We start from the raw sequence: 23,180 nt of genomic DNA on the forward strand, positions 1-23,180 counted from the left end.
TTCTTCTACAATTACAAAAGCATTAAAGTATCTTTTAAAAGAATTAAATAATTGAGACCTATTTAGATGTTTTTTTAACATGAAAGTCCTTTGTTCCCCTACTCCATCTAAGTCCTTTTACACCATGAAAAGGGTATGAGGGGTATTCTAGGCATTTTTCCTATGCATTTGCAAACATACACATGCAGCCTCCCCCCCCTCCTTTTTTTTTTTTCCGCTTAATGGAAATGGGATCCCAGATATGCCTCATTCTTTCCACCCCTGAAATACCCTTGGTCATGGAATGTCAATCTGGTGGAAGTCTCCTGTGGAGGAGGAAACAGGCCCAGAAAGTGGAAGTGACTTTCCCAGGATCACACTTGCGTGGCAGATCTGGAACTAGAATACTGGTCTCGGAAACAAGCCTTTGTGGAGCCTTCTCTAGGTACTCTAGAAAATGAAGAGGTGAATGACACTCCAAAGTGTTGATGGTTACACGTGTGGCCTCTTTTTGGGTGTGTAGGGTTTTACACCTCACCAGTGCTTCTGTGGACAATATAACCAAATCTAACTGTAAACCCAGTAAGGTATGTAGGCAACTAGAAAATTATTAACTCTATTTCACAGATGAATAAGTCAAATTCCAGGGACAGAAAAGTATATTTTGTAAAACTGCCCATGAAGTTGCTGGCAAAATGCATAGACTCGGCCCCCAATTCCTACTGTGCTCCTGAGGCTAAAGAGCAGCTGGGCCTATGGGAAATGCTCAACCAGCTAGTGACCGATGAGGTAAAATAAGGTCCACCTGCCTAAGAGCGACAGTTTGTAGGAGTCTCGGAGAGGCCCCACTCCGTTTGTATCAACAAGGCAGCTTCTAAGCAGCTGTGGAGAGTCCTGCCCTTGGGAGTCGACCCCGCTGTGCCCCCTTTGAGGCAGAAGTGGGAGGAATTTCCTTACAATCGGGGTGGGTAGATGAAAAAATACTCCTTCCAGGAGGTCTCTGGGAACCGAAGATCCTCGCCCGCCTGGGCCAGGTTGGCAGCGGCGCGGAGAGGATTCCACTCTTGCGAGCCCTACCCAGTAATGAACCTCCTCGGGCCTGCTTCCTCAGCTAGAAAACGAAGGGGCTGAATGTCACGATTTCTGAGGTCTCTCGTGGACAACCCTAAAAACCATTTGCCACACCCCACACTTCCGCACGCGGGAGACCCCCTTCCCTCGGCGCCGGACGTGCGCAGCCCTGAGCAGCTGCCTCCAGGGAGCAAAGAAACGGCGCTGCCACCACACTGGACTTGCGCTCCGGGGAAAGCGCGGAGCGGGGATTTCTGTCTCGGCCCCGACGGACTCCTCGCAGGGCGGCCGGTTCCCGGGCGCGCTGGGGCGCTCGGCGAATGTTTGCTGAGCTACGGGTTGAACCCAAACGTGCGTGAGCGGGAAGCGGGGCGTGCACAGGCTGCGAACCCCAGTCTGGAAGGGGCCCCGGCGGGCGGGAGTGCCACAAAGCTGCGGGGCACCAGGGTCCCGGCCTCGTTCTGCCTCCCGCGCCCTCAGCCCAGCGGCCCTCAGCCAGCGCGTTCCCAGCGGCCAGGCCCTGCGCGCCCGCGGGGGCGAGGTCAGCCCGCCCACCCAGGCTATTGGCTCTGGAGAACAAAGGGGCCGCCCCGCGGGCTGCTCCGATAGGGCCGGATGGGTCATCTGAGAGGCGCAGCCAATGGGATAGCTGGGTGGTCCTGGGGACGGCCAGGACCGCCAGCCAATCAGGCGCGCGCTCCCGCCCCGCCTGCCCCGGGACTGGCCAGGGCCGGGAGCCCGGTGCCCAAGTCGCCCCCGGGGTGGCAGTTCCCGTTAACCTTAGCCACAAAGTCAAAGGTATTTATTTCCCCGGCCCCCTCCCTCCGAGTCCCACTGCATTTCGGGCGGGAAGGGGCGGTGCGAGGGATGGCCCAGCGCCCGGCCCCGCTCCTCCCACACTGCCTCCACCGACCGGGGCTGGAGCCGAGGGATGGGGCGGGGGCCTGGGGCCCCGAGCCTCCCCACCCCCCACAGCCCGGAGAAGGGGACCCGGCCGGCGGGGGAGGGCCGCAGGCCTGGGCAGCGAGGTCAGCTGGAGGCCAGTGAGGGCTGGGGAGGATGCAGTGGCCAGCGGAGGGTTGCCCGCGCGCGGCCCCTCCCGGCTGTCCCGTTGTTCTGAGTTCCCCGCCTGTGTCCGCCTCCCAGATAGACCAGCTTCTGGGGGCAGGAAGCCCAGTGCCCGCTGCAGAGTGACACGTAGTAGGTGCTCAATAAATGTGTATTGTAAGAGTGGGGCTCAGGATTGGGGGTGGAGGCAGTGAGAGGGAAGCACCGCAGGAGCTGGAAGTGGGTGCGTGTCTGGTCCTGAGACCTCGGTTCTAGGAAAATGGGCACAACAGCCAGGGTCTGGGGGGTTGTGGTGGGGTGGGATGAGGGGCTTCTCCCTCTGTAAAGAATATAGAGAACATCTACATGGGAGGATGTAGAGATGTGGCCTCCTTTGGGCAAGAGGGAGCTTGGAGTGGGTCTTGATCATGGGGCTGGGGTTGGGTGTGGTGAGAGCCCCAGGGGCTGCAGGCGCAGTGTCTAGTCCAGGCTCCACAGATAACTGTTCTTTTGGGTCCCTGTGTTCATTTGTAAAATGAAGAGATTAGATGGCATTTGCCTCCTTTCAGCTCTAAGTTTCCATGATTCCATGCTTCTAATCTGTTTTGGACTGAAATTTCTTTCATTTAAGCATTCCCTTATAACGCTTTTTATCAATGGTTTATAGAGTGTGGGGCCTGTACTGGGTGATGGGCCTGTGTTTAGATGTCTGTAGTCTTGTGGAGACTGACAGAACATTGATGATGATGATTCCATGCAGATGGTGCTGGGTTGCATGGGTGCAAAGGTTAAACAGTGAAGGGCCCCTAACTGAACCTGGTATATCCAAAATTGCTTCCTGGCCAAAGTGATCCCTAATCTGGGCTGGGAAGGGGAGAGTCGGTCAAGGGCCTTCCAGGACTGGTCATAGCTGTGGGAGGACAGGGCAAATTCAGGAGATGGATGTTAGGAGGATGGGGTCTGTTTGGGGTGCAGTAGGGAGAGGTGAACAGAGGCTGGATTTGAATGGCCCTGCCAAAAAATTTTTAGTGAATCTGAAAGTGTGGGGGAACCATTGAAGTATTTTAAGCATAGTAGTAACATGTCCAAATTTCAGTTTTAGAAAAATTGCTTTGGGTTCTAGATGGCAGATGGATTGGAGGGGGCAGGCTGTAAAACTGTCGAAATCATCCAGGTGAGAAGTAGTGAGGCCTGAACTTGGGCAGTGGTAGTATGAGATCTTGAAGATATTAAAAATGGCCCCAGTGGGACTTAGTGGCCTACTGCAGAGCTTAGTGGGGGTGGACTGGTGGATGTACCTGTCCCCCAATGAAGGTTCAGCGGAGAAATCTAAGGTTTTTCAGGGCTGCAGTGGCCTGGAAAGCAGAGCTCTGTGCAGGTGTACAGGAGACCTGCATTCAGGCGGAGAATATAATCTCTCTGGGCTTTGCTTTCGTCATCCATCAAGGGGGGGAAGCCCTCCCTTTCTTGAGGTCCTTTGAATGCAGCAAGGGGTGGAAAAGTGTTTATGAATTACAATGTGACAATATTCAAAGGGTTGCTGTTGGCAGTTGGTTTTGGCCCCTGCCTTTAGATCAGGTCATGGGATCTCCCCAGGTCCTGACAGGCTCCTGAGTATTAATTAGAACCGGGGCAGGGGAATGTGAGTGCAGCTCTCTCCTCTAAAGGGAGGTGGGTGAGCAGAGGCTGGGGAGGAGGATGCCATGGGTGTGGGGCAGGCATGGGTAGGAGTGGGGTGGGACAGTCCCAGCAAGGGTGTGCATGTTGGGCAGGTGAAGGCAGAAGTCCTGGAACGAGGTGCCTCAGAATCCGGGGCTTGGGTCGAATTGGGGACCTCTAGGAGGTGGGCAGGCTGCCTGTGGACCAGGTTGTCCCCAGGGAATGCTGGCGGGAGCAAATGGAAGCCACAAAACCATGCAGGCTGTTCATACCAGAGCAACCCTGAGGTACAGTTCTTACAACCCTGAGTGGGGAGCAGGAGGGTGTGATGGCCACAGCAACGATCTAAAATGAATTTGTCTTGCACCTTGTGAATGTTTTTCAGAGTCCTTTCAACCTGTTCCCCCTCTTTGATGTAACAATTTTATATGCAGGAGCAAGTATTGTTATTTCCATTTGCAGGTGGGGAAACTGAGGCTCAGAGAAGGAAAGTGGATTACCCTGGGTCACATGGCTAACCAGAAACAAACAAAATCCCAGTCCAGGGCCTCTCAATGGCTTTGCCCACTACGACCTGGTCTTTCTGTGGGACGATGGTCTGCCCTTCCCTTTGCTCCCCACCTCTGTCCCCATTCCTGAGGCTGAGGATCCAAGCATTTGGGGGGCTGAGGTCTGAAGATGGTGGAGTGGGAAGAGGGGCAGGGCAGGGCTGGAAGAGTGGTACCAGCGGGGGTGGCTAGTACTGGGGGACAAAAGTTGTAGAGGAGCAGGGCGGGTGATGGGTGGGGACTGGAGAGCTGTTAGAGGATGCTGGGCCTGATGCTGCGGTGTGGGGATGAAGGCCTTTAGGTGGGGGAGGGGACAGGACCTTGTGTGGGCCAGGACCTCTGGAAGGGGCATGCAGAACTGCCCTATTAAGTAGAGGGCTCTGCATACAGCGCTGCAACCAAAGCCATGTCAAACCTCTTCCTCCCTCGAAGCCAAGCAGAGTGTGGAGGCTACTGCGGGGCACTGGAGCCTCCTCTTCACCATTAGGAACCTGAGGGCCAGGGCAAAGGGACTTGCCCCGGACAAGCAACAGCTTAGTGACCATGGGCTGGGAGTTATGGGTTGTGATGTGGGCTTGAGGTGGGGGTCTGGAGTCCTAGGGGAGAGACTGGGAAGGGCAGCCTTGCAAAGGAGTGGGCTTCAGAGGGGAGCCCTGTGCTGATGAACCAGCCCTATGGAGTCTCAAGGTCACCCAAAGCTGGGGAGAGGGCTGCTGCTTCCCTGTGGGTCAGAGCCTGTGGCAAGGCCCTGGGAGGGTCTCACGCTGCACTGGGCTTGCTGGGCACAGCGTCAGTGTCTAGGGTTTTCTGTCCCACTCTGCCTTCTCTCCAGCCCGCTGCAGCCCCTGCTGGCCTATGCCACCAGTCCCGCAGCTTCCATTTCCACCTCCCTGAGTTCTTTTCCTTGGAGCAAGTGGGTCCAGTGGGATGGCCAAGAATGTGCAAGGACACTTGTGTCATGAATGGACTGGCGTTTCTGTTTTCCTGAGTGTGCTGTGTGGTGATTTGTGCTAATGTGATTCACAGTGACACATTTGTGTGTCTGTGGATCTGTAGGTATGTCTGTGAGTTTTTAAAAATATCTCACTTTCTCTGTATTTGCAGATGCAGTTTTGCAGGTATTCTCATGTGTATGAATATCTCTATTTTTGTGTCTTTGAACTTTTGTTTACTTAAGATACAGTTTAGTATCTTTATTTTTTATTTATTTATTTTTTGAGACAGAGTCTTACTCTGTTGCCCCGGCTAGAGTGCTGTGGCATCAGCCTGGCTCACAGCAACCTCAAACTCCTGGGCTCAAGCAATCCTCCTGCCTCAGCCTCCCGAGTAACTGGGATTACAGGCATGCGCCACCATGCCCGGCTAATTTTATATACATATATATATATATATATGTGTATATATATATATATATATATTTTTTAGTTATCCAGCTAATTTCTTTTTTTTTTTTTTGAGACAGAGTCTCGCTCTGTTGCCCGGGCTAGAGTGAGTGCCGTGGCGTCAGTCTAGCTCACAGCAACCTCAGACTCCTGGGCTTAAGTGATCCTACTGCCTCAGCCTCCCGAGTAGCTGGGACTACAGGCATGCGCCACCATGCCTGGCTAATTTTTTGTATATATATATTTTAGTTGGCCAGATAATTTCTTTCTATTTTTAGTAGAGACGGGGTCTCACTCTTGCTCAGGCTGGTCTCGAACTCCTGACCTCGAGCGATCCACCCGCCTCGGCCTCCCAGAGTGCTAGGATTACAGGCGTGAGCCACCGCGCCCGGCCTAATTTCTTTTTTTTTTTTTTTAGTAGAGACGGGGTCTTGCTCTTGCTCAGGCTGGTCTTGAACTCTTGAGCTCAAATGATCCGCCTGCCTCAGCCTCCCAGAGTGCTAGGATTACAGGCGTGAGCCACCACACCTGGCCCAGTTTAGTATCTTTAGATACAATCCTTTAGATACGGTTGTCTCTGGGTGTGTTTGTACATTTAGTGTTTATGTCAGTTTCTCATATATCTATAATTGTATATTTAAAATTAAAACATCTGCTATTAACTGAAATCGGTTTCCCAGGCAGAGGATGTCATTGGCTCATCCTGAGGAATTTGTTGTTAGTGACAAAGACGGGCCAGAAGAGCCTCCTCCTCAGACTTCCATTGTTTCATTCCTTCCTTCCTTCGATATGTACTGAGAACCGTCTGCATCTCAGGGACTGGGCAGGGCAAGGGAGTAAGTCCGCACTCCCTGGGCTGACCCGAGTGAGGACTTTGTGCAGTGAAGACACCCAGTCAGCTAAGGGCCTGTGAGGAGACCAGGTGGACCGCGTGAGGTCAAGCAACTTTGGGTTGGGAAGGATGTGGCTGACAGAAAGGGGCAGGCCATTCGGGCAGCATGGGCAGAGGGGGTGTCGGCTTGGCCCAGGAGGGTCCTGGGAAGGCCAGCTCCTGCTGGGGTGTCCCGTGAGAGCAAGGGGCTGTTGAGGACCTGGTGGGGCCTCGTGGCTGAGAAGGTGTGGCACTGGGCCTTTGACCTGGGTTTGGGGAGCTGCCTGCCCCTCAAAGCCTCAGCTCCTGGTGGAAGGCAGTCCTTGCTCCTGACCACTGGCACAAAGGGTTCGGGAGGTGCTATCTACTTCTGACCTCCTACTGGGGCCCTGTGTCTGAAGAGAGCTGTGCCCAGGTGGTGGGAAGGCTCCTGGGGCTTGAGACTAGGAGGCTGTGGGGGGACCTGGACAGGTCCCTGAGCTGCCTCTCCCTGGCCTGTGGTCTTTCTCTCCCCCAGCTGCCGTCTGCCTCACCCCCAAGTCTCTGCTGCAACCAAAGCTCCTTTGTTACCTCCCCTGCCCCAGGCCTCAGCACCTGCCGCAGGGCACAATGCGCTCTTTGTGTGGTCCTGCAGTTGTCATGGCAGCTGGGCTCTGGCTGAGGCCTTCCCCTTGTGGGGAGCACACTGAACTATAGCCTGGCCTTGGAGGGGGGCCTGGCCCAGAGCCAGGAAGTGGGAATGGGGAGATGGCCTTGTCCAGAGACTTGTCCCCTGTCCCCTCGCTGGGCAGGGTCCTGGCAGGGTGTGGTGAAGCTACCCTGTTGCTACCTGTCCTCTGGCCCAGGTGTTTTTCTGGGGCCTGTGGGTGGGCCTGGGACCTGAGCATCTCTGGTCAGCTGTGTGCCGTGGCGGATAGGGTTAGTGGGGTGGGGGTATGCCGTGTGGTACAGCAGAGCGAGAGGCAGAATGGGAGAGAAGCTCAGGGTGGGGCACCTGGTAGCCCAGACAGTGTCACATGGAGGACTTTCCTTGGCATGGCTTTCTCAGGGTTTTGTCTGCAGGGCACCTGCTGTACTGTTTCCAGATGCATCCCACCTGAGCACACAGGTGGAGGTGGGTCCCCAAAGACATGGCCTCCCTTCCCCCATTGCTGCCCTCTGTGTCTCCCCACTCACTTCTAACTTCTCCCCCTTGGGTCCACAAGACTCTTTCTTTTGTTTCCACTTCTGTTCTTACCTAAGCCAAAAGGCTGCTTTCCCTGGAGCTGGCATGTGGCCCAGGAAAGAGGTATTGAGGCCTAAGGGAGGAGCTGCTCTGGGGAGGTCAGGAAGAATTGAAGCTCTTCTGGTACCTGAAGTGACTTTTAGGTCCTAACACCTCTTGGAAGACAGGGTGGATAAAGTAGGACTATCTTTGATTTGGCATAGGGGCCTCTAGTAGTGTGGTATAGGCCAAGGCCCACCCCTCTGTCCTTGCCCTGAATTTCTGACCCCTTCATTCTGTGTTTCCCCACACCATGGTGGCTTCTCTGTCCACCAGTCCCTCTGTGCCTCTTTAGGTGGACCTGAAGTCCAGTTGATGAGAGGCTTCCCTAAGGCGTGGGGTGCAGAAGCTCACACGGGGCGGCCTGCAGGGAGAGGGCAGTGCGTGGGGGAGGAGAACCTAGTGCCATGGAGCCCCTGCAGGCTGGACCTCTTCTCTGCACCACCAACAGGTTTTAGTGTCTATGAGAAACTGCAGTCAGAGTGCTTAACAGACCCCTGTTGGGAAATAGAATTAAAAACAAAATCTCATGCAGGCTCAGTGTTGCGCTCAGTGGTGTTCCAGCTGCTCTGGAGGCCAAGGTAGGAGGATCGCTTGAGCCCAGGACTTCAAGGCTAGCCTGGGCAACATAGCAAGATTCGTCTGAAAAAAAATTAAAAAATATTAAAACAAAATCCCTTTGCAAAAGAAGGAAAGAAAACAGCGTTTTAAAAATTGAATGTGCATTAAACCAGAATATGATGCACATTATAGGCAATCCCCTAAGAGGCTACAAAGACAGAGCAAGGTCTCAGCCTGCATGTAGCCAGGCAGATGCCACCCATTACAGACATGCTCCCAGGATAACCAGTAACTAGCCCTTAAGTAAGAGGACTGGACAGCACCATTTGTCACATGAAATTCATCCTAAATTCACCTGGTAATTGGAGTGACCATCTATGTTAGCTATTATAATTGCCTTTATCCAAAGGAAAAATAAACTCATATTTTTTTGACAGGAGGTAGGTTTGCAACTTGGTGCCTGCTGAAGTTAGGCTCCTGCCCTCCTGTGGAGACCAGGCATCTTCCTCGGTGTTTACGTTTCAAAGAGGTGGCTCCCCAGTCCTTCAGAAAAGCAGACCTACAGTGGCCAAGCTGGCCAAAGACTTATTTAGCTGTTAAAATGATTTACATCTCAAAAAGACAGAGACAGAACTTAGAAGTTTCTAAAGAAAACGCTCTGAAAAAAAGGGGGTGTGTCTTTCCCTCTATACCAGGGACGATTTTTTTCTGTATTTTAGATTCATATTTGCCCTCACCCTGCTACTCCCACCCAAAGTGGACTCTGGCAGGGGATGTGGGGAGGGAAGGTGGAAGGCTGAGTCTCTGCGAGGCTCCCCGGGGCTCCCCGGCAGTGTGGGGCGGTGTTCCGTGAGGGCTGCCCTGTAGGGGTCCTGGGAAGGAGGGGCTGACTGGAGCCTAGAAAAACCCCTCCCTCCCTTCCTCTTTGGAGGCAGCAAGAAGCACGAGCTGTTTCTCTGTGGGGCAGCCAGCCTCACTTGCTTGCTCTGCTAAGGGGGTAAAACCAGGCCCGTAAAACCAGATCCTTGCCTTGGGAGAGACAGTGCCCACCACCAGGGTGGGCAAGATGGGCCATTAGGCTGCCACAGCTCCAAGCCAGGCAGGGTGGCAGGTGTTTGCTCCGTGTGTTTGTTGAGCGCCCTGTTTATGTCAGCTCTGTTCCAGGCACTGGGGATTCGCTAGCAAACATGAACAGTCCCTGTCCTCATTCATGGTGGCAAGAAACAGACAAGTAGAGATCATGTCAAGTCGCAAAAGTTAATACTTCTGTGGGGAGTTAGGCTTGTGACTATATGTAGAGGTGCCAGCAAGGCTGCTCTGAGAAGGTGACAGTTAAGCAGGGAGCTGGCAGAAGCAAGGGGCCAGCCAGGCAGAGACCGGAGGGCAAAGGGGACAGCTGTGGCAAAGGCCCGGGGTGCCCAAGCAGCAGCATGCCCGACCGTGATCTGGGCGTGACGTGAGCCAGTCGGGAGATGTTCACGAGACTTGGGATGAGAAGACAAGAGATGAGTCCCAGATGTGTGAACGAGAGATGGGCCAGCTAGCACCCTGATTGACTCTGTGTGTTCTTGTGCGGAGAGGGATGGCCGGGAGGCTCCCTGGAAGGGTGCGTGCTGGAACATGACGGGAACTTCAAAGAGCGGGGCAGTGACTTAGGGGATGTGGAGGGCAGCTCTGCTCCCTGGTGTCTTCCTGACCACAGCTGGTCCCGGGTGGATCTCTGACCGTATTTGCAGTTCCTGGTCCTCAGGTGTGGCGTCCCCCACACGCCATGCTGCGGATGTTGAGTGTGGGGCACGAGGCTCTGGTCTGGGTGCTGGCAGACCTGAGCTTTTGTCCAGCTTTGCCAGTCAGCCACTTCCACGACTCTGGGCCCGTCAGGGGTCTCTCTGGCCTCTGTTTCCCCTTTGTAAAATGGGAGTTATGCCTATGTTGCCTGCCCAGCAGGTATGTGTGCAATTAAAAAAGCCATGCACATTTCAAATGAGGTTATGGCTAGAAAGGCTCTTTGAAAAAGAGAGAGTGCATTCTGTGGGACGGGAGGTGGACTGAGAACCCCGGTTTTCATCCTTGTCCCACTGGCCAATTGTTTTTCTTTCACTCCCATCTCACCCACAGATGGCAGGGCAGGGACCCGGCCGGCATTGATGCTGGGGAGGCCTCCAGGGATGGAGAATGGCCCGGCTGGTGACAGCACAGGTAAGAGGGAAACTGGAGGAGGTGGGGACCAGCTGGGGCCCCAGTGCCCTTGCCCTCTCTGAAGACAGGCAGAGCTGCTGCCCTCGGCCAGTAGTTAGTACCTCCCGGAGACGTAGGGTTTCAGGGTGGGACCAGGACTTGGGAGGCCATGTAAAGAACGGGACAAAGACAGAGGCCGTGGGAGCTAAAAAGATGACAGATGCCTGCCGGTTAACTTGCCAGGCAAGGGGACACACAAACACTCACACACCTTGTAGGAACTGAGGTGTTTTTTAAGTGCTAGAACAGGGAGTTCACAGTGATTATGCTAATAAACATGGAAAACTAGCACTCTGGGTAGGACAGTCAGTTAAAACAAACCCTGTGGTTCATCGGTCAGGAGAGTGTCTCCAGTTCGGTCCATTAAAGCTTCCTGGGGTCACTCAAAGTTCAGGGTCTTTATCAGCTAAGCTGCTTAGAGCCAGTTGTGATGAAATACATGGTGTGAGTGGAAAATTTTCCTGTACAGTCATGTGCTCTTGGCCCAGGGTGGAGCAGCCCCTGGCGTCTGTGAGTGGCCCTCCCAGCCCTTGGTGGCTGTGTGGCCGGGGCTGCAGGCAGGCTCTGGGCCCCTCAGACGGGGTTGGGTCCCAGAGCAGGCCCTGGAACAGGGTCTGGAGCCGCAATCCTGGGCAGAGTGTGGCTCAGGTTTCTTTACCTCCCTCTCCCCTCCCAGGGGAGTGCCCCGCAGACCCCAGGGCCCCTGCCTTACCGCCCCTGGGGGGAGAGGGATCATTCAGTGACCTATGACTGAGACAGACACCAGGCAAGAGGGAAAAAGAGAAATGGAGCGGGATGGCGTGGTGTGTGGCAACCACGCCTTTGTGGGGCTGGGTCCTGACACAGACCCTCAGGGTGCTTGGCCACACTGCTGGCCCCTTCTCCCCTGAGGAGCAGGGTGGGCGGGCAGGAGCACTCCAGCCGCCCGTGTGTGGTGTGGACATTACAGTGTGAGAGTGAAACCTGGAGCACGAGTGCCCAGCGTCTTAGCAGAAGGGCCCCTTTCCCCAGATAAACTCAGAACGGGAGCCTAACTGGCTGTGAGGTGGCTCTGGGCGATGTGAGACGTGGAGTCCGCCAGGACCCTCTCTCCTCCTCCTCCCAGCGTCTGAGGCCACCCTGCGGTTTTAGGGAAGAGTTTGAAAAGCGCTGGCCTAGACCCCAGGGGCACTGAGGCACATGGGGACTGGGCCGGCCCCTTAGTGTCTTAGGGAATGACTCATTCTGGATGGCCACATTTTTCAGGTAATTGAGAGCTTACCTCTTTTAAGTGCCTTTTTATTTGTTTTGTGTATTTTTTTTATTATGACAAAATATATGTAACATAAAATTTACCATTTTAACCATTTTTAAGTATACAATTCAGTGCATTAAGTACATTCACAATGTTGTGTGTCCACCTGTTTCCAGAACTTTTTCATCACCCTGGAAACTCTGTGCCCATTCAGCCATAAATCCCCATTTTCTACTTTTTTATTTTATCTGAACCATTTGAAACCTAAAACATTATCCTTTTCATGGTGACAGAGCAGCAGTGCTGTTGTTTTTGGACTCCTGTCAAGGGCAGGCCTGGTTTCCTTCGTGTCGATACCTGGGCCCTAGGGAACGTGCCCTGGGACAGCTGGAGTCCCTGCACCTCCCCACCTCAGCTGCGGGAGCTCCGGGATGTGTGCTGGGCTTGACCCCTCCCTACCCAATCATTTATAGTCGCACCTTCAGCAGGTGATGTGACAGAACACTGTCCTGGCAGCCTAGGACTTTCTGGCCCAAGGTCATCTTTCTGCTAGAGAGGGCACCTTCCCCAGCCATCAGCCACTTGATGGACTACAGGGTCACCACCATCTTCAGGTTGGCACGAATCATCCTGGATCATGCATATTGACAGAGAGAGAGAGAGAAACATACTTTTATTTTTCATGAATTCAATCAGATAATTCATATCGTTTTTCAACTTGTTTTTTGTTTTCTCTTAAAATATTTTGAAAATCTTTTCACATCTGCATATAGAGTTATTTTCCATACTTTTTAATTGCTGCATAATATTCCATATTATGAAGGGCATGATAACTTTTAAACTATTAATATTGTATATGGGTAATTAGGTGGTTTCCCATTGTTTGCTAAGTACAAACAGCACTTCAGTGGCCATTCTTGGACATTCCTCTTTACACTTGTATTTCTTATGTAAATACCTGGAGTGGAATTGCTGGCCAGAAGGAGAAGGCTCTATACATTTATAATTTTAATAAACAACATCAAATTGTCCTCTAGAAAGTCCGACCCAGCTTATGTCCCCAGGATACCCATGGCTGTACTTGTTCTGCATGGTTTCCATGAGCATTGTGAAGTTGGGACGTTGCCCATCCTTTCCATTTTTGCTGGTATGATGGGTAAAAAAGATGCTACACCATTATTTTACATTTAGTTGATGACTAGTGAGGTTAAACCTCTTTTCATCGTATCTCCAGGAGTCCTTTATATATTCTGGATATTAACCATTGGTCATTATATATCTGCACATATTTTTTCCTAGACCTGTGCTGTCCAGTATGTGGCCGTTAGCCACATATGACTCTTTAAATTTAGGTTTAAATTAACTTAAATACAATAAAAAGTTGTTTCTTAGTTGCACTAGGTACTTTTCAAGTGCTCAGTGTCACAAGTGGCTAGAGAGCGCAGACGTAAACCGTTTCCACTGCTGCAGACAGTTCTATTGGACAGTGCTGCCCTAGACTGCTATTTCTCTTTGACTTATGTTTCTGGTATCTTTTGTTAAATTTAGTTTTTATGTTTTGTATCTTGTTTAAGAAGGCTTTTAATTACCTCTGGATTATAAACAAATTCCTGTAATTCTTCTAATACTTATATTTTCTTTGTTTAAACCACTACTTAAGTCCATTTGGAACTTATTTTTATAAGCAATATACACTAGGAATCTAACTTAAATATTTTTCCCAAAAAGATTATCAGTTGGTTCTAAATCAATCAATAGACTGGCCTTTTGCCATTGACTTGGAATGTCTCTTGTATCATATATCAAGCTATTTTGCTCCATTGATCAATTTGTCTTTATGTATATTCTATACTATTCTCATGATTTGATTATATTTAGCTTTTTTTTTTTTTTTGGTAGAAGGGAATCTGACTTGCAGCCTCACCTCACCAGGCCCACCATGGAGCAGCCACACCAATAACAACTGCATCAGTCAAGAGGCTTTTTCTTTTTTTAATGGACTTTACATTTTAGAGCAGTTTTAGGTTTACAGAAAAATTGCAGAGAAAGTAGGGAGTTCCCCTATACCTCCCCCCATTTCTCCTGTTATTAACATTTTGCATTAGTGTGGTACAGTTGTAACTGATGAGTCAATATTAATATATTATTATTTTTAGAGGCTGTCTCACTTTGTCACCCAAGCTGGAGTGCAGTGGCACAATCACAGCTCACTGAAGTCTTGAACTCCTGGGCTCAAGTGATCCTTCTGCCTTGGCCTCCCAAAGCACTGAGATTATAGGCATGAACGACCTCACCCAGCCTGATACATTATTATTACCTAAAGTGTATAGGTATATACATTAAGGTTCACTGTTGGTGTTATACATTGTGTGGGTATCACAGTATCATACAGAATAGATTCACTGCCTCCACATCCCCTGTGCTCCACTTGGGATCTTACAATACCAATACATAACCTTTTTAGATTGGTTTCATTTACCTAGCAATATGCATTTAGGGTACCTCCATGTCTTTTTGTGACTTGATAGCCATTTCTTTTTATCACTGAATAATGTTTCATTGTATGGATGTACCATAGTTTGTTATTCATTCACCCACTGAAGGACATCTTGGTTGCTGCCAAGTTTTGGCAGTTAGGAATAAAGCATCTATGTACAGGTTTTTGTGTGGACGTAAGTTTTCAACTCATTTGGGTCAATACCTAGGAGAGTGATTGCTGGATTGTATGGTAAGCCTACATTTAGCTTTGTAAGAAACAGCCACACTGTCTTCCAAAGTGGTTGTACCAGTTTGCATTCCAACCAGCAATGAAAGAGTTCCTGTTGCTCCACATCCTTGCCAACATTTGGTGTTGTCAGTGTTCTGGATTTTACCTATTTTAATTTGTGTATGGTAGTACCATTCTAGCTTTTAATATCATATAAGCCAAATTCTTCCTTATTCATTTTTAGGATTTTCTGGGCAATTTATGTACATCATAAATTTTCTAATTTACTAAACTAGGATTACATTGAATTTAAACATTATTTTAGAGTGAAGATCTTTGTCTTTTCATCCAGTAATATATCTGTCCTTTTATTTAGGTTTTCTTTATCTCTTCAGTAACATTTAATAGTTTTCTTCATATAAGTTCTACATGTTTATTTGGTATATTCCCAGTTATTTTATAGCTTTCCTTGCCATTTTTAAAAAGTATTACTTTTTTTATGTTTTTGTACCTGGCAATCTTGCTGAACTCTTATTTCTATTTTTAGTGGATTCCCTTGCACATTCTAAGTTAATAATCATAAGCAAATGACAGTTTTCTCTTCCTTTCCAATACTTATATATTAATAGTTATCTCAACTCCCCCATCCTCCTTCACCCCCACCCCCTGGTTTTGGCTAGTTCCCCAAGTGCAAAGTTGAATAGTGTCAGTGATAATGAGCATCCTCATTTTGTTCCTAACTCTAATGGGCATCTAATCTTTTGCCTTTGGTTATAATGTTTACTGTAGTTTTTCATATACATTGCTTGTCAACTTAAGAAAATTTCCTATATTCCTAGTTTGCTAAGAGCTAGTTCTTCCCCTCTTCCCCCTTCTTCCTTCCCCTCCCTCCAGAAATGATGCTGAATTTTATCATATGACTTTTTCACATCTGTTGAGATGGTATGAGGTTTTTCACTTTTAATAAAATAATATCATGAGTTATACTGGGCCTTCTTTGCTTTCCTGGGGAAAATCTCAGCAAGGCCATGACATGTTATTATTTTAATGCTACTGAACTTGCTTTGCTCATGTTTGTGTTTACGTTCAAAGTATGATAAACCTATAATTTCCTGCCCACCCTGTTCTTGTCTTGTTTTGATACTGGAGCTAAGCCAGCCTCACAGACTTTTCCTTCCCTTCCCTCCTGTTCACTGCAGTAGTTTATATAAGCTGGGAATAATTCTGTCCCTTAGGTTTTCGTAGCACCTGTTTATATAGTTATGTGGCCTATCACCCATTTTTGAAGAACTTTGGCTTTCTTCTCAGTCTCTTCTACAGGGTCCCAGCCACTGTAGAGGGTGCTACAGTGACCTGGGGTTTGGTCACCCTAACCACTGAGGGATTGGGCATGCCCTCACTTAGAAAGCTCCTGGCACATTGATCCTCTTAGAAAAAGAATGGTATGCTTTGAAACTTGGCCATTTTCTCCTGCTCCCTGGGTCAGCAGATTTCACTGGAACAGGTTCTTTCACCATCTCTGTGCCTGCTGGGCCTCCGGTAGGGAAGGCAGGGCAGCTCATGCTTGGCGGATCCCATGTCCTCGGTGCCCAAGTGATGCGCTGATCTTCCCTTTCTTGTATTAGTATTTTTTCCTTCACTCTCTCCACACCTCAGCCTGCCCTTATCTTATAGTCCTTTCTGCCTTCTCTACTCTCTTTTTTCTCTTGCCCTCTTTTCTTCTGCCTGCTTCAATCTTTGCCTTCTGCATCGTTTTCTCTCCGGCCTTATTTTCAGCTCTTCTCTGCCTTCCCGCACCTCCATCCCTTTCTCCCCTCCTTGCCTCCATCCACCGAGCAGAGCAGCAAGTGACCTCTCCCTGTCCTCTCTCCGTTTGCCTCTGGCAGGAGATGGGCTGGCGATGAAGATCAAGCAAGAGAAACCAGACCGGCTGCTGCAGCCGCTGGCGCCGCAGGCCGTGCTTTCGGAGAAGGATAAAGAGAACATTTTCCAGCAGCAGCAGGGCCTCCCGCCATGCCAGACCATGGGGAGGCCTCGAGCCTTGGGGGGACAGGAGGAGACTGGGGGTCCAAGGTGGGCCCCTCCCACTGAGCAGGATCGGGGGCTGGCGGGCCAGGCCCCCGGGGCAGTCCCTGGCCCCCTGAACCCCGCGCTTTCTGCCGGTGAGGGTCACTTTGTGTGCCTGGACTGCGGGAAGAGGTTCAGCTGGTGGTCATCTCTGAAGATCCACCAGCGCACTCACACTGGGGAAAAGCCGTACCTCTGTGGCAAGTGCGGCAAGAGCTTCAGCCAGAAGCCAAACCTGGCGCGCCACCAGCGGCACCACACGGGCGAGCGGCCCTTCTGCTGTCCCGAGTGCGCGAGGCGCTTCAGCCAGAAGCAGCACCTGCTCAAGCACCAGAAGACCCACTCTCGGCCCGCCACCCATTCGTGCCCCGAGTGCGAGCGCTGCTTCCGCCATCAGGTGGGCCTCCGCATCCACCAGCGCGCGCACGCCAGGGACCGCCAGGGCGCCCGAGCCGGCCTGCACGAGCTGCTCCGGGACGCGGCGGCGCGCCTGGCCTGTCGCCTGCGGCCGGCGCCGCCGCGGGGGCGCCCGGAGTGGGCCTGGCTGGGGCTCTGCCAGGGCTGGTGGGGCCAGCCTGGGAGCCGGACCGCAGAGCCGGGCCCCTCGGGGTCCGGCGAACAGCGCCAGTTCATTTGCAACGAGTGCGGCAAGAGCTTCACCTGGTGGTCGTCGCTGAACATCCACCAGCGCATCCACACGGGCGAGCGGCCCTACGCGTGCCCCGAGTGCGGCCGCCGCTTCAGCCAGAAGCCCAACCTCACGCGGCACCTGCGCAACCACACGGGCGAGCGCCCGCACGCGTGCCTGCACTGCGGCCGCGGCTTCCGCCAGAAGCAGCACCTGCTCAAGCACCTGCGCACCCACCTGCCCGCCGCGCAGGCCGCGCCCTGCCCCCGCTGCGGGAAGAGCTGCCCCAGCCGCGCGGCGCTGCGGGCCCACCAGCGCGCGCACGCCGCCGCCGAACTGCTGCGCCCCGGGCCCGCCGTCCCGGGCGGGGAGCCGGGCTCCGAGCCACAGGCCGAGGGACCCCTGGGCTCGGCCGCGCAGCCGCGCAGCGCCCAGCGGTCCCGAGGAGCCGGGGACGCCATGTGGGGCCGGGGGCGCGCGGGCCTGGCCGGGCCCAACGAGCCGCGCCAGTTCATCTGCAACGAGTGCGGCAAGAGCTTCTCGTGGTGGTCGGCGCTCACCATCCACCAGCGCATCCACACGGGCGAGCGGCCCTACGCGTGCCCCGAGTGCGGCCGCCGCTTCAGCCAGAAGCCCAACCTCACGCGGCACCGGCGCAACCACACGGGCGAGCGGCCCTACCTGTGCGCCGCCTGCGGCCGCGGCTTTCGCCAAAAGCAGCACCTGCTCAAGCACCAGCGCGTTCACCGCGGAGCCCTGGCGCCCAGCCCCAAGGAGGAGGCGCGCTAGTGGACTGGAGCGAGCAGAACCGTGGTGGTGGTGGGGAGACGTGTGTGGGGGAGCTCGTGGGGAATGGGGTGGCCAGGAGTGCTGGCTCTTAGAAACCCATGCGGTGAAACCAGTAGTTTCCTCAAGGCTCTGAAGGCCTGAGAACAGAGTTCCCGAAGCATCCCAGGGTGCTGGGAAAAGGTCCCAGGGTGTGCTGAGGGAGGAGGTAAGAGCCACGTTCCTCACTGCGGAGCCGGGAGGTGTCCGCGGTGGGCTGGGGGCCGTCTGTGTACCTTTTCAGAGGTTGGACCCCTGGCCTCAAGCACCGAGTGGTGGTGGTGGGGCTCTTGGTGACTCTGGGAGAGGCTCCTGGCGCCAAGTGGCCCAGGTCTGGACTGGTCAGCCATAGGACCAGCCTGTCACACTCGGGCTGGAGGATGGTCAGGGGGCCGCCCCTGTGGGGGAGTCCCAGCAGACTCAGTGACACCAAGGATGGGAGCCAGAGGCTGTGGCTAGGGAGGGGCAAGCATATCCCCAGCACCAAGGCCAGTGCTGACACTTCGTGGCCATTCAATAAGTATTTTTGGAAGGAGGGAATGGTTGGATGCCCTCCTCCAACCCGGAGTGCCCCACTGCCCAGGATGCTGGGTATGGTGGGCTGACCCTAGAGCTGGTGTGTGTGTGTGGTGGGTGGGCGCGGGCGGTCTCAGCTGAGGTTTGGTTGCTTGGGGAGGGGAGCTGGGTGGCAGAGCCAGATGTGCTGCTGCTCCTCTGGTCCAGGGTGTGCCCAAAGTGGCCTGGCTGACGTCACTGACCTGGATCCTATCAATGCCAGTCTTGCAGAGAAAATGAAGGATTGAATATTCTGCGTGGTCTTACTGTCCTCTCTGAGCCACCCTTGCTAAAGCAAGGATGTGTGTGCTGAGGGATCCCTTTGCCCTGGGATCAGGGCAGGGAGCTTTTGCCATGAGCACAGCCACCCCCCACTCCCAGTTCTTGCCTGGGATGGAGGGCAGTTTTCTCTCTTCTCTCTTTCAAGTCAATTTTGTGTGCCTTACCACATACTGCCTCCCACCTCCTGCCTCCAAGTGGCCACCCCTCGTGCCCTTCCAAAGCAGGGTTGGCAGAGGCCCTGGTGCTGCAGGAGAACCCAGGGCTCTGGCCCAGGCTGTATCTTCCCAGAAGAGGGGAGGAGGTGGGTACTGGGGTGCCAGGGCTGGATAGCTAGGAGGTGGGAGGAAGAATGGGGGACCCCAGCGTTGACTCTGGAGGTGGAATTGCACCTGCCCACCTCCCAGGGCCCCTGATCCTCTTCTGAACACACAGAAATGCTACCTTCTCTGGGAGCTGCTACAGTTTAGCCTGGCTTCTAGTCACACCTCTTTTTAGATCTTGTTAAATCCTCTTTATCTGGTAAGCTCTGGCCTTGTAGCATTGAACAAAGACCTGAAGGTGCTGGGGAGGACAAGGAGGACCACCCAGCAGTTCCAGCTTACCTGGGTAACACAGTGCTGGTGATGGTTAGCCTTCAGGCCTGCTGACGCCTGGTCCAGTTCTTTGATTACAAGCCATGCTGTGTGGAATGTCACACTGGGCCAGGTGTGCCAGAGTCATTACCAGCTACCTGAGCACTCGGCTCTTAGCACCAACAAGAAACCAAACCAGAAGGGTTTTCCTGGGCACTGTCTGTGCCCCAGACCAGCCCTTGTGCTCCCATCTCTGATGCCCTGCCACTCTCCTGGGACTACCCCCAGCCTGCCCCGCCTCTCGTCAAAACCTACCTGAACCGTGGAGGAGACTCAGGAGTCATTTGCTTCTTTCTCTTTGTCACTTAGCAAATTCTGAAATCAACTTGAGCAAGCCCACCTACTCCAGGAGGGCATCCCTGAGTGCCATCATTCATTCCTGGGTTAGAGAGCCAAGGACCTGCAGGAACACTGGATCCCTGTGGAATCAGGCGTCTGAGGGGGAAACGCAGGCAGATACTGAAGAGATCAGTCCTGCAGGAGTGTCTTTACAATAGAATGTGTTATTTCCCATAAATGGCCTGTGTTTAAAGACGGAATAGATCAAATGGCTCTGTTGGTAGAACTTGGGGTTAATGAGGCCTAATTGTAGTCGTGTTTTTTTTCCTTTGCAAATCCGTGAGAATACCTGTCCACTGACCCCAGGTGACTGAGCCTCCTACAAATGTGTGCTTTGGGTCACAAGGGGGCCAGGGTCAAATTCTCAGAGTGAAGAATTACTGAGGTATATTGCTGCATTGACAGGTCAGGGGTACTGGTTCACTAAACAAGTCTACTGTGTGCTAGGCTTCTGGGATGCTAGGATGACTAAGACATAGTCCCTACCCTTGAGGAGCTTAAGGACCTCCATGGAAAATCATTTTGATACACATGTGGCTTGGAACTCTCTATATGGTCAACTCTTAAACAAATTGTTCCCAGTCCCAGCTCTCTTAGCAAGGCTTTCTTATTTGTGATCCCATTTAATCTCACCATGAGTCAGATGTAGGCAGGGCAGTGACATGCAGGGAGGGGGGCTGGGACAGTGTGACTTGTCCACCAGGTCATGTGGCAAATTGCCAGCAGATCCCAGGCCTCCTGTTAGCCCAAGCTGCTTCTATTGTCACAATCACAGGCTTCTCCAGGGGTGCTGTGGCATTGAAAACTTAATTTTCATTCCCTTTCATTTTAAAATGATAAAACTGGGTCAGAGAATATCGAGGAAGAGGAATGTCATAAACTCAATGACAAGAAAGACTTGTTATCCTAGTGGTTTACAATCCAAAATACTCTGGAGCATGCTGAGATTAAGGTGGTTGCCTACAGGAACAAAAAACAACCATGAGCAAATAAATCAAAATCTTGAAGGGTTTATATCCTGTCCACAGCAGGTAAGTGCAGGTCTGCAGTGGGGCGTGGCCATGCTTACAACAGGCCACATGAGCTTGATAGAGCTGGGGTTCCTGCACTGCCTGCACCATCCTCGTGTGCCTTTGTTAGGAGCAGGCTGCAGCTAAGAGAAATGACTTAGATGAGGCCGGGCACGGTGGCTCACGCCTGTAATCCCAGCACTCTGGGAGGCCGAGGCGGGTGGATCGCTCAAGGTCAGGAGTTCGAGACCAGCCTGAGCAAGAGCGAGGCCCCGTCTCTACTAAAAATAGAAAGAAATTATCTGGCCAACTAAAATATATATAGAAAATATTAGCTGGGCATGGTGGCCCATGCCTGTAGTCCCAGTTACTCGGGAGGCTGAGGCAGTAGGATCGCTTAAGCCCAGGAGTTTGAGGTTGCTGTGAGCTAGGTTGATGCCACGGCACTCATTCTAGCCCGGGCAACAAAGCGAGACTCTGTCTCAAAAAAAAAAAAAATGACTTAGATGCTCAGAAAATGGTTGTCCTTTGGCAAGCAACACGAGCTTCAAGCCAGCTGGCAAGGTGGTGGGCCTCCTTGGGAAGGCTTGGTGCTGCAGAGGTTGTGGGCTCAGCTGCCATGGTGAACTGCCCAGAGGAGAGCAGACTGCAGAGACTAGAGGAGCGGCTGCTAAGCAGCGCCAGCGTACTGGCCAACGGAGACAGCAGGCCCAGCAGGGACTCGGCAGATAGAAACTGGTGGGAATGGGGGACACATCTGAAACCTTTTTTAATTTTAATTTTCAAGACAGAGTCTCGCTCTGTCACCCAGGCTAGAGGGCAGTGGTGTCATCGTAGCTCACTGCAACCTCAAACTCCTAGTCTCAAGTGATCTTCCTGCCTCACTGAGTAGCTGGGACTACAGGTGTGTGCCACCACACCCAGCTAATTTTTTCTATTTTTTGTGGAGATGGGGGGGGGTCTCCATCTTGCTCAGATTGGTCTCAAACTCCTGGCCTCAAGAAATCCTCCTACCTTGGCCTCCCAGAGTGCTAGGATTATAGGTGTGAGCCACCAAACCCAGCCCCTTTCATTTTTTAAAAGTGATTTGAGTTTGGTAAAGAAATATCTTTGATCTTTTGGCAGGAGGAGGAGTGTTGGGGTCAAAAAGTATATTCTCACATATCACTGCTGTTCCTGAACCACAGAGGGGCGGTGAAGAAGGGGAAATGAATGGTACCGCTTAGGTTATCCCTTAGGCCAAAAAGACAATAGCATCTCTCGGGTTGCTGAGATTTGGAGGGGAAGGTATCCTAGACTAGTGCTATCCAACAGAAGACTTTATGATGATGACAGTGTTCCATATCTGTGATGTCCAGTACAATGGCCACTAGCCACACGTGGCTATGGAGCACTTAAAATCTGGCTGGTGTGGCCGAGGAGCTGAATTTTAACTTTTATTTAATTTTAATTAAACATCCACACATGGCTATTGAACAGTACAGCCCTAGCACTGTTCCTATTGACAAGAAGCTAGAAACATTATTTCTTCCTCTCACCTTCCTCCCTCCACTGCTGCCCCAGCTGTCAGATGTAGTTTGCAGCTGAGCATTCATTCATTCAATCCCACCCCCACTGGTCTAGAAAGAGTCAGATAGTTTTGGGGTTAAATTCTGGCTTTGCCATTTAAACTCTAGGTCCTTAGGCAAGGAACCTGCGTAAAGCATATGGTGTAGTGTCTGGCACACAGCAGACAATTAAGGGTAGCTAGCATCACTTTAATAAAACAACGTGTGGCTGCTTACAGAGCATTTGTGTCTATGGGAAGAGATGGAAAGGGTTTTCCCCTGCTTGGCTTAATCCCCATAAAGAATTAGCCATCCCCAGTGTTAAGTAGGCCTGCCACAAGTTTAAAGGTTAGGCTGAATTGATGTTACAGGTGACGTCCTGGGGTTTAATTCCAAGAAAAAAGAACATTGGAGCAGATGAGACCTCGCACCCAGAGGCCCACATCCTCACCCAGTTCTCTGTGGTGCCTCTCAGTCCTCAAAGTTGTGGCTGGGGCTGTCGCTTTGCCTTAGTTGCCTTAGCACACTGGCTGACCTTGGGCCCACCCTTCCCCTCCACTGCTGCCCCGCTGTCAGATGGAGTTTGCGGATGAGCATTCATCCATTCAACAGACATTGCCTGAGGGCCTATTATAGGCTGGACATTTGTGTTAGAGAGATGCTAAAAACAGTCCCTGCCCTTTGAAGTTTATAACCTGGTGGGGAAAACTGTGCTGAATTCCAAATTTGAGGTC

General features: G+C 52.1%; 1 protein-coding gene across 4 annotated transcripts; it reads left to right on the forward strand.

Moving 5' to 3' along the window:
• Positions 1-1,828: 1,828 nt before the first annotated feature.
• ZNF775 (zinc finger protein 775) lies at positions 1,829-21,185 on the forward strand. 4 transcript variants are annotated; one of them, XM_069461420.1, is made up of 3 exons: positions 1,829-1,848; positions 10,501-10,581; positions 16,448-21,185. In XM_069461420.1, the coding sequence occupies exons 2-3, from the start codon at positions 10,530-10,532 to the stop codon at positions 18,043-18,045; spliced, it is 1,650 nt and encodes a 549-aa protein (XP_069317521.1). In that variant the 5' UTR covers positions 1,829-1,848; positions 10,501-10,529; the 3' UTR covers positions 18,046-21,185. The 4 variants fall into 4 exon arrangements, with proteins under 4 accessions (XP_069317521.1, XP_069317520.1, XP_069317522.1 ...); XM_069461419.1 differs by lacking the exon at positions 1,829-1,848 and adding an exon at positions 2,027-2,078; XM_069461421.1 differs by lacking the exon at positions 1,829-1,848 and adding an exon at positions 2,065-2,250.
• The last annotated feature ends 1,995 nt before the right edge of the window (positions 21,186-23,180 follow it).

The sequence above is a fragment of the Eulemur rufifrons genome, chromosome 29 (genome assembly GCF_041146395.1).
Source record: "Eulemur rufifrons isolate Redbay chromosome 29, OSU_ERuf_1, whole genome shotgun sequence".
Taxonomy (NCBI): domain Eukaryota; kingdom Metazoa; phylum Chordata; class Mammalia; order Primates; family Lemuridae; genus Eulemur; species Eulemur rufifrons.

Excerpts from the sequence above, each read along its gene's own strand:
- ZNF775 (XM_069461420.1), top strand. The coding sequence starts at position 10,530 with ATGCTGGGGAGGCCTCCAGGGATGGAGAATGGCCCGGCTGGTGACAGC. Across the intron at positions 10,582-16,447 it reads CCCGGCTGGTGACAGCACAG|GAGATGGGCTGGCGATGAAG; the intron begins GTAAGAGGGAAA and ends TGCCTCTGGCAG.